The 14,561-nt window shown below is 42.5% G+C and overlaps 1 protein-coding gene across 1 annotated transcript in view; it reads right to left on the bottom strand.

Annotated features, from left to right (window-relative positions):
• Positions 1 to 7,620: 7,620 nt before the first annotated feature.
• Positions 7,621 to 14,561, bottom strand: part of LOC113573687 (synaptic vesicle glycoprotein 2C) — a 42,063-nt gene continuing 35,122 nt past the window's right edge. The window contains exons 11-13 of the mRNA XM_027004101.3: positions 12,534 to 12,737; positions 11,141 to 11,300; positions 7,621 to 10,885 (exon numbers count right to left, since the gene is read on the bottom strand). Of these exons, the coding sequence (XP_026859902.2) occupies positions 10,702 to 10,885; positions 11,141 to 11,300; positions 12,534 to 12,737 (548 nt within the window). The 3' untranslated portion in view covers positions 7,621 to 10,701. The remainder of the gene's footprint in view (positions 10,886 to 11,140; positions 11,301 to 12,533; positions 12,738 to 14,561) is intronic.

Below are 14,561 nucleotides of genomic sequence, written 5' to 3'. Positions count from 1 at the left end.
GAAAAGTACATACTTTTTATACCTTCAATGTTACAAAAGGTTGCTCTTTAGTAGTCTTATCTACTGGTATAACATTGCGGATTTACTGTGTTTTGTTGTTTGTTTGTTTGTTTGTTTTTAGCAATATCTGTTAGGTCTTCATGTAATGCTATGGCACAAACTTTACTTCATCTTAGGGTGATCCCAGATGATGAAGAGGAACATTTCACCGCTTCTGTACAATAAACGGAAGAAATTGCAGTAAGATATATAGAGGCATTGTACAAGACCCAGTCCAGGAATGGGGGTGAGATCAGAGAACTGCACCAAGGCTTAGAAACCATAACATTCTGCCAGAACAGTGGCAGATCTGTGACCATAACCCTGAAGAGGTTACTTTCTTTAAAAAAATAAATAAAATAAATGTGGGGTTTTTTTTGGGGGGGGGGGGGGGATTTCAGGCAAAAAAAAAGGCAAGACATGAAGAGCTTTTTGTCATAAAGGTCAAAGGGAATATGAGATATTTCTGCTAACAGGGACTGACTGAAAACAGTGGCAAAGGACAGAAATGGCTTTGTCTTAATGTTTTGAGAGAGGGGAGAAGGGGAGAGAGAGAGAGCATAAGAGAGAGGAGGGAACTCGAGGGGAGGCGCAGACTCGTTCGAGTGGCTGTGTGAAACAATTGCGTCTTTGAGCCGTATGCTGATTGAATGGAGCCGACACGCCGGCGCTCGCGCTGAATCTCAGACTGCTGGAGAAGCAGCTTGAAACCTGTGGCTTGTTATAGTCGAGGACTTGTGTTTGCTGGATATGCAAGCTGCAGCACAGCTACCCCAGAAGAAGTCAATGACACTAAAATGGCCCTTAAAAGCAGGGTGGAGTGTTTGTGGGATTTGAAGGCTGATCTATAGCAGAGGTATGGTGCATACCACAATTCATAAACTGAGATTTTATCTTTCAGTTTCTTACTAAATGCAAGCCTCATATCCTAATGACTTATAAAAGTAGCAATACCTCACCTGTGGTAGTCAACACCGATATCCTGCTTCATCAAGAGCTGTCCGATAAGAATGTTAGAGCGCCAGTTTCTGTGTGTGTGCGTGCGTGCATGTGGGTGCATGCACCTGTGTTATCTTCTTGTGCTCTGATCTAGCTTGAAGAATCCTTTAACGGCCATGTTTTTGACGTCAACCTACTGACATATTGCATAAAACACAATAGATAAGACATTAGTTCTGTCCTGGTTAGTTTACACTGACCTTTGCAATTTTAATTATATGTCTCCAAGTTTTCTCATGACATGATATAAAGGGAAGGTCTACTGGCAGACAGACTCAGTAGCGGCAAACTAACCTTACTTGGGAGGTCACTTGTATGGTTTGTTCCTAATGATATGCTACCCGTATGGTCACACTGAGTCACATCCATGAGTTTGGGAATGAACAGTGTGTAGGGACGGAGCGGGGAGGAGCAGCCTGCTTCACACGTGACTGCACTGGCCCACGCCTGATTGGACAGGTTTACCTGCTACACATCAGATGTGAGCTGCACGGCGCACCGTGGTGCACTTACTCTTCACGGCGCATTGCATCGTGAATTTTCTGTCCTCCGAGACTGTCCTGAGCCCGTCAAGTTGTTACCAGCCCCTTCAGGAGCTAAATCGGGGTGTTGGAGCACAGAAAACAAACAAACAAGTGAAATCTGTGGAGTGCAGGAGGGGGTGAACAAGCTTCATTAGCCTAGGGAGAATACACAGCCCCGGTGTGTTTGTCTCTGCGGGCTGGGAGGTGCTGTAGCCTGGCGAGTCTCAGCACGGGCATGGACCTGTATCCGTATCTGATAACCGCAGCGTGCTGGCTTCATCATCACAACCCTAAAGCTCCATTTAATCCCAGCCTCAACTTTACCACCATCAGGACCCGTCTGTTAGCAGTTAGTGCTGATAGCGTCTCTGTAAGAATGCGTTCTGGAGAGCAGCTGTTGGAACGCATGCTGTGCCACATCGTGCGCTGTAAGAGGAAACAGGTGATTGCAGAATGCTCCCAGAGACAAGACTCCTGCGTTTAAACTTCTGCTGGCATCACAATAATCCGAGCTGCAGCTCTCGGCTCGGGTTCTGCAGAGGTCAGCACTGGACTGGCCATGCATTGCATTTTTTTTTTTTTTTTAAGATTTTCCCTGCCCTAGCACATATGACTCATGAAAGCCGTGATAAGTAACCGGATAATGTGAATAAGACATCGCAGAGCAGTGTAGAGATGTTCCAGGACCGAGTGTGAAACACTGAAATGGACAGACGCTATTGTCTTCCTGTTCCCAATGCAATTATGAATCAATATGCACATTGAAAGAATGGACTCTGGGCTGCTGGTCTGAGACCAACTGAGTGGTGTTTCTTGTCATAGTTCAAATGTGCAAGGTGAGTGCTTTTACTGTTTGAAAAAAACATTAAGTGAGCACAACGAAAAGTGCCTGAATACCCAAGGGCATGGTGGTCCTGACCTTCAACACCGCGCTTTTGGGTTCAGCCTGTCCCACGGCCACCTGGTGTTTTAATCTGTAAGAAAGGCTACCAAAATAGAGTAAACAAGCAGAACTGAGCTAGCACCTACAGCATGTGCCATGGAGGGGTGGGTAGGGGAGAATTCCTGCCCCTTTAAGGCAGTGGCCTTGAGTTGGGGACTTCCTGTATGCAAGCAGAGATGTGAGAGAGAGGTGTGCAAGTAGTGCCCCCACCCAAGTGTGTGTGTGTGTGTGTGTGTGTGTGTGTGTGTGTGTGTGTGTGTGTTGGTGAGTTAATTTTAGTTCCACTTGTCTGCGTGTATCTATGCTGTTGAGAGGAAGATAAAAATTCACAGTTCAGGACAGCAGACAGTACAGACGTCCTCTGAGTTTGTGTGAGTGCGTGTTTGTACGTGCATTTCTTTGTAGAAGTGTATGTGTGAGTGTGTGTGTGTGTGTGTGTTTAACTTTTAGCCCATTCCCTACTCACATCCTGAAGCAACATTGAGCAAACATTTATTTAACATTTATTGAGATCACAAAAGAAAACCACATATCTTCCCAGAATCTGATGAGCCCAATAAAAGTACCATCTTAATATTGACTTAGCAATGAAATGCTAACAAGCGTGCTGAATGCTCAGATGAAGTCTTGATAAACACTGACGTCGCTGAGATGGCAATGGCAGTCCGGTGTCTGTTGGTAGCGTCCCTGTGCGGGTGTGCGCACTCTGAAGAGTTACACCAGTGCCCTGGACTGAGTCATGCACCGTCACACAGGCATGCTGAAGACATGAGTCAACTCGGCTCTTCATCTCTGTGGTTAACCGGCAGTAATTATAGAATACAGTAAGTATATGCTAGGCCTCTTGTGCACTAGGACGCCTGATGGCTCTTTTTTGTCAAACATACAAAACAAAGGGGAACGATTATGACAAAAATGCAGATTCTGGTCACGGAGAGCCCATTTACTCGTGTGTTTACTCTCAGTGAGACTTGCATGCATCCACGCCATATGTGTAGACTATGTACTTTTCAAGCTGACAGAGGTTGCATAAAATATTACTAAACACGCTGATTTCTCAAGGGAAACAAACACGATCTTGTGCTAGAACACTCCAAGGGCATTTTAGGTCTCTAGATGAGAATTCTAGAAGTCCACTTACTTGCAATTATTTTCTGAGGCCACTTCCACATGTGTCGACTGTGTCTGTGTGACTGTACCTGCATAAACACAATATTCTCATCATCCTTTATAAAAAATGGTGTTGGAGAATAAACCAATAAACCAAAAGCAATCTGAGAACTGAGCCCTGTACCCTTGATTAGTGGCATGTGTGTGCAGTCTCAGATCTAAATGTGGCTTGGCTTAGCTAAATGTAGAACTTTCATAGCGAGGCAGTCAGAATTGCTCCTGAGCCATCCTTAGCATGCCAGACGTAGGGATAAAGCCGTACTACTGCCGTCCCCCTGGGGCTGGGTCCAGAAGCCTGACATGCCTGTCAAGAAACAACCTCACAACGTCTTGGAGGGCTCATGGTGCTCAGAGCTGCCTGTGTGTTGTAGAGCTGCTCTTTGGGCCTCTCACAAAGCATGTAAACCTATCACAGGCTGAGGCCGAGTTCAGCCCAACCCATTGGGCTTCAGACCCGAATCGCCGGCAGTTAATAATGAGTTGGGATATAATGCTGGGATTTTAGCACTTTAACAAAATTTTAAAAGAGCATTCTGCGTCTTTTAATGCATAGAATTGTGCTTTGAGGACTGAGTGAATTTGAGGGTATAATTGCATATAATTGTGCGTCTTCTGTTTAAATCTCTAAATGAACAAATGTCAGGAAATGTAGTTCACATCAACACAGACATAAATGTAATAACAGTCTGATGTTGCCTGCAAAGCTTGAGCCACCTCTGACATCAGGAGGCTCTACAGTGCACAATGACCTACTTTGCACTTATTCACAGACCATATGCTTAAAAACCTAAATGGGCAGAACTCAGGAAAGGTAGTTCAAATCCACACAGAAATGTACCTACACGTACCAGGGCAGTGCTAGCTCAGTGGTTAAGGTACTTGACTTGTAATCGGACGGTTGCTGGCTGGGCCCTTAACCCTCGATTGCTCAAGTTGTACTCAGTCATAATTGTAAGTTGCTTTGGATAAAAGCATCGGCTAAATGCTGTAACTGTAACGACAGTCTGATGTTGTACATTGATGTCAGATTCAGAAGATTGTGGGCTGAACATGCTAGTTTGTAAATTTTAAACATTCACCAGACATGCACTACAATGTGACAGGGGCACAATGCCAGAAGCAGACAGAGAATAAATTAAATTTCAAAGAAAACTACCAAAAAAAAAAAAGAAAGAAAATGAATTCAGTCAGAAACAAAAAACAAAATAAACATAGCTTAACATGCATTCCAATTATAGCGTTGTATCAACTCAAATGTACCGGCTACGTCGGAGCACGTCTGCCTATACGTCACTCCTTTGGACTGGACCATTTACAGGTACCTAAATTATTCCTAATTTCCTAATATCTCCCAAAATATTGTCCAAGATAAAAGGATCATCATTTAAAACATTTTCCAGTTATATAAAATTTACTTTATTAAATATAAATATACACATATATTTATATAAATAAATATAAGTGTATATTGGTATGTACATGTGTATATTTATATATGTACATATATAAATATACACATACATTTATTTTAAATATATACACATATCCAAACATATGGAGCCATTAACCAAGATTTTGTCCTCCCCCGTTCTGTTTGGGAAATGACCTGATCCGATAACGTGAACCAAAAACTACAAATCCCCTCAATTCTGTGCGTGATTCTTTTGACTTGTCCCCCTTGCGACCAGGTAAGACAGGTAGGTGTACTCTGGACTCGAAGACCCTTTTGTAACGCGTGGTGGCCCGAGTGCGTGGGGCAGGACCCACAGACTCCAACGTCTGGGTGGGACGCACATTTATTTACATTTAACATAAAACACTAACGGCACTCACAAGAATTACACACGATCGATACAAACAAGAAGCGGTTAACATTAAACACGTACATTGAACACTAATACGATGAACATTTGCTATGTAACATTAACACGTTACGTCAATAATGACCAACGACAATGCACACCCTGAAGTGGGTTTAAATACACAAAGCCGAAACGAGGTGCAGGTGTGCGCAGGCGTGGCCACAAACGAAGGTCCTCCGGGAGGCGAGCGTTCCGTAACACCTTTACATTATTACAGTAAACATATATTTATATATACATTAACTTTAACAATTACCTGCATAGTCAGTTGGGCACCCTGAACAATGTAAGACAATTACAATTAGCATTCTTTCCCAGAACCCCTGCAAGTTTCTTCCACTTGACAGCGGCGTGCTTGAGTTGGAATAAAAGTCTCTACCATATGTGCCTTTTCACTCTGACTCTACTGAAGCGGAATCCTGTTACATGCAACAAATAATAGAGCATCACTGAACTTTTCAATTTTACCAGCTTTTCACATTACATGCAAACTGCTATTGTCTACATTTTAAAGCCTCTAATGACTGGCTGGAGGGCAGGGGATATCCCAATCTATACGTGTATATGTCTATGTCTGCACATTTGTATTAACCTAGCAAGCTCCTCAGTCAAATTTGCCGTTCATCAAAACACTTTATTTCATTTGTCTATGGCGGATGGTGTCTAAGTCCACTTTGCTTCATGTCAGACGTGCGAGACTGTGCTTGGACCCAGTATCGCTGCACCGGCTATTTGTTATTGTAATCATATTAATATGTTGTATTACATTGTAATCATATTGTAATCATATTATTGTAATCATATTAATATGTTGTATTACAACATTGTAATATGTTGTATTGTAACATATTGTAATATGTATTTTAATTAATTAAGTATTTTTCCATTTGTATTAGACAGGAGTAAGAAAAATGTATGTAATTTGTGTAAATGTACTTTTGGGATCAATAGTTGTGTATTTGAAATACTAAAATATTTAATAAACTAGTCTAGTTAACGTTATACTTTCTTCCCTTACCGAATCCAGTACCATAGAGATTATTAATTTTCTTTTTCCCCCACCAACCGCGCCGCAAAACTACAAGTGTTCAACATTAATCATCCGACATGTGGAGGTTCCATAGAAGTGTATTACCTGTTTATTCAGGGAGAGAAACCGAAGCGGATTCCTTGATTTTAGAAAGCTTCACTTCCAACTTCCAATGACCTTGAACAGCTTTCTTTGACCTTTTTGCAGAGTTTCTTCTTTGCGTCATTTGAACAGAGCACTTGGACTTGTTTCACTTGTTGAAAATGTGTCTAAGCATATTTTAATGTATTTGTATTGATTTACATGAATTTGATTTTGACAGTAATACCTTGATGATAGAGGGCCGGGGTGTCCACATGTCCCCTACCGAGACAGAGGACAGCGTGATGTTTGCCAGATTGCCACATGTGCAGGCTACACGAACACGTGGGCGCCATCTCGTGGTGACTATGCGAACGAAACATTCCAGCTTCCATTGTATCAATGAACAAGTCCTCTCAAAATATTTTTTTCTGCAATTTATCGAAGAACATTAATAAATAAGGGTGTTGATAAAGGTTCGAGGGAAAGACATTAAATGTACTGTAAATCCAGTGACCTGCCAATCTTGACATTTCCACGTTTTCCCAAAAAAAAAAAAAAAAAAAAAGTTTAAATAAGTAAGTAAAGAAACAAATAAATGTGAACCGCGCTGTTCACTCTTTTTTAAGGCATAAAACAGCACGGACCGAGGAAAGGGTTATCCTTGATTGAGTCATTCGGATCACTGTGATTTGTAAGGTTTTACAATAACAACACTACTTAACAGAATTAAGCACATGTACAACACCCAGCAAGAGGTTTAATCAGAATTGCACTGGTTTTGTGTAGCTTGGAGGGTTAAGGTTAGGGTTAGGCCTCCTAGACTGCTACTCATAATGAACTTTTACTGCAGTCACATTGTTGCGTAAAATTGGCCAGGCTGTTCTTCTTTTGTATTGGGAAATTCGCCGAGTTCTTAAATAAAACGACCACATCGTTGTAATGCACTGTAAATAAAACAAGAGACACCTGTTCGTTCTTACAGAGACTGAAAGTCTTTAATTTTCAATACACTTGGATCCAAAACGAATCCACTTCTAAATGATCTACAACTTACACGGCTTTCTCTCACTTCGAAATAAATCATATCAAGGAAAGTTTTTTTTTTTTTTGGCAAATGACTTTACAGACATTTAAGAGACCAACAGGACCAAATCCAGTGTCGGCATGCTGAACTCAACCATATCACACGACGGAGACCCCCACCTACAGGACACGTTAAAAGGACACTCATCTCTCCATCTCCGGAAAACACAACACACACGAAGCGGAATTATCAAGAGAAATCTCCATAACATACATGCAAGAGTCATCGGAAAAGAAAAGCGTTGGTTTTATTAGCGTGTTATTAGAAGACAGACGGACAAATCTTTTTGAGTTTATGCAAACACGCGAACCATCGGTCTGGATATATGCTGAAAGCAACGTGGTAACCTTCATGTTCATCGATACTAAACGCGATGTGGTGAGACGTGAATGTGATGTGTTTCTTTTTCAGGGTTCCCCTTCTGTGGCGATCTGGACTCAGCCCTGAGACTCCCCAAAGCAATGGCTTTGTGCTTTCTCAGGAAAGGCTCGGCTTACAGAGAGGAAACACACAAAACATGCACTACTTCAGTACGGGAGTTGGAGAAATGTTCAGTCACTACCGTCTGTTTGCTGTGGTAATGGAGATGGATGGTCTACTGATCAGTTTATTATGGCCTCCGGTCCAAATTAAGATTTGATCTGCCCAGTCTCTCTTTAGTGCACTAGGTATTTACACCCTATATAGTGCACTATGTAGGGAGTAGGGAGTATTGCCAAATATTCTGCCACCAGCTCTTCAGAGCAGGGATTTCAGCAGCAGTGTTTCACTGCGTCACCGTTCCAGTGTAGCTTTTACTCAAAGAGAACACTCCATAAAAGGCATCCACACACACACACACACACACACACACACGCACACTCCCTAAAAAACCCAACAAACTAATGAACCCATTAGGTAAGAAAATAAAACGGTCACAATATATTGATACGCACACAGCACAACAAGCTAATAAAGTTAAAAACTATTCTAACCCTGTACTGGAAACATGTTGTATGGCACATGAAGATCTGAAAAGAAAGGTTTTCATTAAGGATTTGTGTCCTTCTTAACGACATATACACACACACAGTGAAACTATATTTATCTTTCCAAAATTCTGGAAAATAGCAGCAGTAGGGCCAGTACATGGGTGGAAAAGCAGGCCTGGTGTCCATGGCTTATCGGTCGTCATGGCTACAGTCACCACATGATGTCCATCCCTCTGTTTCTCCACGAGATGGCTAAATGTCTGCCCAGGTCTGCCCTGGCTGGGTGAAGAACGATGACATCACAGGGGTCATATCCCACGGAAGCAGCCTATTGGTCTGAACTACCGCCCGGCGCCGCCCTAGATTTTACAGAGGGATTTCTGATTGGACAGGAGACCTATCACTCTTTTTGGAGTTGCAAAAAAAAACAAACAACAAAAAAAACCAGCCAGTAAACGTGGCCTTTGGAAGATACACATCATGTAAGCCTATGCAAGCGTCTTATGCCTAGATGAACAGACCAGGGTGAACAAATCGGTCAAGCAACTGTCTAATTTCTTTACAATGCAGTGCGTCTGCAGGTGGAACACAACAGTAGCACACTAGGGGATACAAAAGCCAGACTATTATCAGCATTGCTGGGTCCTAACACACACACACACACACACACACACACACACACACACATAGAGAGCATAATGAAACACCATGAAGCAGAACGAGCATACAAAATAGCATAGATGGAAGGTTGATTTTCCTTTGGGGGGGGGGGGGGGGAGGCACAGTTTTGAGAGAAAGGCCATTCCGTGATTAGAGGAGATCACAGATCATGAAAGAGACACACAGCAATATGACTGAGAATCACCAGACCATAGCAGCGGGGGCACGGGCCTTTTTTCTACACACACACACACGCACACAAAGACACACTCACACACACACTATTGCAGGAGATGGAGAAAAGACAGACCGAGGGAGACAAACAGAGACCAAGAATGAAGATGGGGAGATATATATATATATCTGTCTGTCTCTCTTTCTCTATATGTGTGTGTGTGTGTGTGTGTGTGTGTGTGTGTGTGTGTGTGTGTGTGTGTGTGTGTATGTGTGTGTGTGTGTGTGTCTGTGTCTGTTTCACTTTCTCTATATGTGGGTGTATATATATTTATTTATTTATCTATTTATTTATTTATTTGTTTGTTTGTTTATTTATTTTCTATATACACATATAGAGAAAGAGGGAGACAGACAGCGAGCGAAAGAAGTGAAAATGTCAGGTAGAAAATTTCATAAATCAAGGCCCTTGCACTCAGTAAGCTCGCACTGACCACACGGCCACACAGACGAGAACTAAGCCTAAAGCATTGTGCTGCAATAAAGAGCTTTTAAGAGTTCTTCTCGCAGCTTCAGATCACCCACGCAAGGAACAACAGAGGCGCCGTCTGTCCAGCCCGTGTTAGGAATGTGAACGGACACCAGACACGAGCAGAGGCTTAGCCTATGCTAACACACGCAGCTGCTGTTATTATTCTTCATGTTTTCTATGTTTTCTTTTTTAAATCTCAGGAACCATCGCAGGTTTACGAGGCTGTCTATTTTGTGCACAGTCAAGCATCATAAAATAAAAACAAAAGTTAAAATAACTTTTACAGAACATTTTCATACATTATGTTGTCAAATGCCCAGGAGAGATCAAACATCTTAATTTTGGCTCAATATGATTCAAGGAAGATTCATCTGTGGCATTTAAAGAATCCTCAATATGTTTGGTCTAGACTGAGGCAAATTCAAAATGTCAATTATAACTTAATAAATAAGTTACATAATCAAACAAACAAACAAACACATAGAGAATCTAACACCGGGTAAATTACTCAGGAAATAAAAAGACAATTTCATGTGTTGATGTCTTGGCCTGATGCACCTGCCCCAACCTGGAATGTCCTCGTTTCTGTGGCAACTCAGTGGTTCGAGGTGAAGGGTCAGAGGTGGGCGTCACATGAGGACGTTGGAACGGGTGTCTGGGAGTCGTAGTCCCACGAGGCCGCCGCTAACCAGCACGCCGGAGGCCAGCAGGATTGGGATAGCTTTAGTGATTCCCACCAGGGAGCCGAAGATCAGGTTACCTAACACAGCTGCCAACTTACACATCGCATTACAGAAACCAAACCCGGTGCCCCTACACACACACACACACACACACACACACACACACACAGGTAAAAAAAAGTTGAACCAATGTATTTGCATTCTAAATACTAATATCTATTGGTCTGTGAGTGTTTGTGAATGCTGTCTGTAGGTTATGGGGACTAGCCCATGTGCCTTCTGATAGATGACTGTGGAGCCTCTGTCTGTGATGTTCCTGTTGATAGGAGTCTGTGTATGTGTGTGTGGGCGTGTGTGTGTGTGTGTGTGTGTGTGTGTGTGGTACCTCCTGTCGGTGGGATATAGCTCAGTCGTGACTACGTCCAGTGAGTTCCAGGCAGAGATACTGAGGCCGTTATAGAGACACAGCATTGCGATCATCATGGATTCACTGGTGCCGAACCACAGGAAGAAACAGCTGATACCAGACAACACCATGGAGCCTCCTGAAGAACAAGCCGGAAGGTTGAAGACAGACAGGAGATACGGTGAAGGTCTCTAGCAAGCAGTATTAGCAAACAGGTGAAATCACGCATAAAAGAAAGATGGAAAGAAGACAAACACAGCAAATAAGAATTTGGCCCAAAAACTAATAGCAGCTGTTAAACATGAAGTCCCTTTCGAAACATTTCGGAATATTTTGGAATATTTCTTGAATATGTGCATTTCAGCAATGGGGATATAGTCACTCATAAAAGATCCCCACTGTTACCCTTGATAAAACTGGAGAATCATGTATGCTTGTAGCTTGCTCTCAATGAGAATGACGTAGCTGGCTCTGTTCCTCCCAAAGTGACTGAGAAATTGTTGATATGTTAAAACATGGCTAATTTTTATGTTACATAGATAGTGTCAGCTAACTAACAAAGGAGGCTTTTGAATGATTAATATACTGATTTTTGTTTGCAGATTCAAGGTAGCAAAACATTTTAAAAACTAAGCAAAATGCCCAACAAATGAGTAACGACCTAGATGCTCGTCAACATTAACTTTATCTCACATGAAATGCAAGCGAGATTAGAAGACTAATCTAAACAATCGCTTAGTACCTAGTTGCAAAAACTAGGATCTGTTTCTTATGTGTTGTCACCCACATAACTGTTAATTACAGTTTCTTTTCAGTGTTCACTGCAGCCTTTACTGCCAACCACTGTGTGTAATCTAGCTAGCTCCTGCACAGATACATGTCCTGGACAGACACGGGCCCGATTGGGCCCCAGATCAGTATGCCATATTCAGTACTTGACCAACATTTTTTTTTCTGGCACGTGAACGGTTCCTGGATGATGTACTACTCAAGCCAAACATTCCGGTAAACGGCCAGAGCTGCATCCCGTCACACAGTTGTGAAAATCTTTCACAAGTGGGCAGAACCATCATACATTTGTGTGACCTCAGTGTTGCTTGCGTTTGTTGCATAGTGTATACTACTACAGGGGCCAGTATGCAGTATATACAGAGTTCAGTAGGCTATTTCTGACATTTTTTTTACATTTACAGTTATCACATTTATACAAAGCAACTTACAAGTATGACTGAGTACAACTTGAGCAGTTGAGAGTTAAGGGTCTTGTTCAGGGGCCCAACAGTGGCAACTTTGCAGTGGTGGCTTGAACTGGCAACCTTCTGATTACAAGTCCAGTACCTTAACTACTGTGTTCCAGGATCGATCTGCTTACCCAGCATGCTCAGCCGCCCAACTTTGTCCATGAGGAGGGCGGAGACTATGTTGCCCGGCAAAACGGCCAGCGTTCCGAGGAAGTTGATGAAATAGACCCAGTATGCGCTGTAGTCATCATCGAACGTGATCTGGCAACCCGTCTTATTGTGTGTGAACGTACTGTTGACCACCAATGAGCCAAAGAATTTCGAGTCATCGATATCTGCGTGTGAGAAATTGGGATTATTCCTGCTGCTTTACATGTTATGCGCTTGTTTTTACCTTTTGAAATATCCTTTTTTTAGCACAATGGGTTCCACCGGTTACATATAGGGAGGAGGAGCAGCTTTCAAATAGAACTCGGCCATTTGTTATCAAGTGGCTGAAATAACCACAGAGAGCACAAGGCCCGATTTATTGACATCGTTCCTGACACATCCTCTGCGCAGCCAATCAATACTTTTCTCTTCTCCAGTTCCCTGGTGAAACTACACAGCAGCAACCGTGATACTTGAAACTTATCAAGACTCCTTCCTCTGACAAACAAACACAGGAAGGGCCTTATTTGAAGTGTAAGTGTAGTCATTGCAAGGATGATTTAATTTTACATGTCTCTGTTCCCTCGTAAACCAAGGAGGCATCATTCTGGGAGAAGATCCTTCTGTATTCTCTTTGCAAATAGATTTGATGTGTTTTAGCACATCCATCAACAGGCTACTTTGTTCTTTTTGCACTGGCAGCAAATTCATACCCCCCCCGTCTAACAAATGGCATGTTGGGATTTCTGGTGGTATATGGCATACATTTCCCATAAGGCCTTGTGAATACACTCTCTATGGCAGTGATGGGCATGTATTCTGTGTAATGTTGTTGTTTTGGGTATGGCTGGAGTCTTAGTCAGCTCAAACCTACCACGGCCTTGTCCCGGACTGTCCTCTTGGTCTGCCTCCCTCAGTGCCCAGTGCAGTGAATCTACCAGTAACAATCTCAATCCTCCTTGAACCTGTGCTAAACATGGGCTCACCAGTACACGCTTTCCGTCTAATGGTGTCCCTCCCCCAGCCTGGCATTGCACTCCCATTGGCTGCTGAGCTTTGTTTGAAGTCAACAAAGCTCCCTCTTGCTTCTTCTCCTCTCCCGACCCAGAGAACACCTGGTCATTTAACATTAGAAAGGGTTTTAGGGGCCACTAACAATCCGCAACGCCTGGCCGTCTCCTCCGCTGTGTCTGCTCCGCGCAACTCCGTGAAAGAGAGAGAGAGAGAGAGAGAGAGAGAGAGAGAGAGAGAGAGAGAGAGAGAGAGGGAGTGGAAGAATTATGTCCTAAACGTGTCTGTAGGGAGTGTCTTAGAGATCACTGAGTCTGTGTAACACAGCGGCTACGCTGTCCTTACATAAATAAGCAGCAGTGAGAGAACGGGGCAGTAAATCTTTGTGTAGGAGGTCCCTCTGCAGCCTGGACATCAGGCAGCTCTCACTGAACGTAGCGCACACTTATTCCCCATCTCCTTCAAAGGAAAAGGCAAAGCAGTGACTGGGAAAGATGTATAATGCCAAACCAAGAGCACTATTTAAAAATGTTAAAGGTCTGGGGAAAATGAAGAGACCAAAGTTATCAATTTGTCTGGCTTTACTACTGTGTGTTTGAATAAAATTTCTTTTTTTTAAATTTTATCCCATAAAAATATTATTTAGAGCATTTATTTGCAGAAAATGACAAATGATCAAAAATCCAAAGCATGCAATATAAAGAACTTTATTTCATGAATCAATATTTGGGGGAATAACTCTGACTTTCACAGCTTTGTATGTTAGCCTGCTCTACGCCAGTCTTTGCTCGTTAAAGACAATTTGGTTCAGAGGATCACGTAATAAGCACCTCATAATTATATTAATTAGAATGAAGTGCACCTGTCGGTAATCAGCAAACTCTGGAACGGAATGACTGCTGCACACGTAGAGATTACATCATGGAGTGATCGCTTAGGTGTTTCTAGAATTGTATACTCTGCTAATAACATAATGGCTACTTTTCTACTCTCCAGAG

The sequence above is a fragment of the Electrophorus electricus genome, chromosome 8 (assembly GCF_041902795.1).
Source record: "Electrophorus electricus isolate QZ-2024a chromosome 8, ASM4190279v1, whole genome shotgun sequence".
Taxonomy (NCBI): Eukaryota; Metazoa; Chordata; class Actinopteri; order Gymnotiformes; family Gymnotidae; genus Electrophorus; species Electrophorus electricus.
This window is presented reverse-complemented; position numbering and strand designations above follow the sequence as displayed.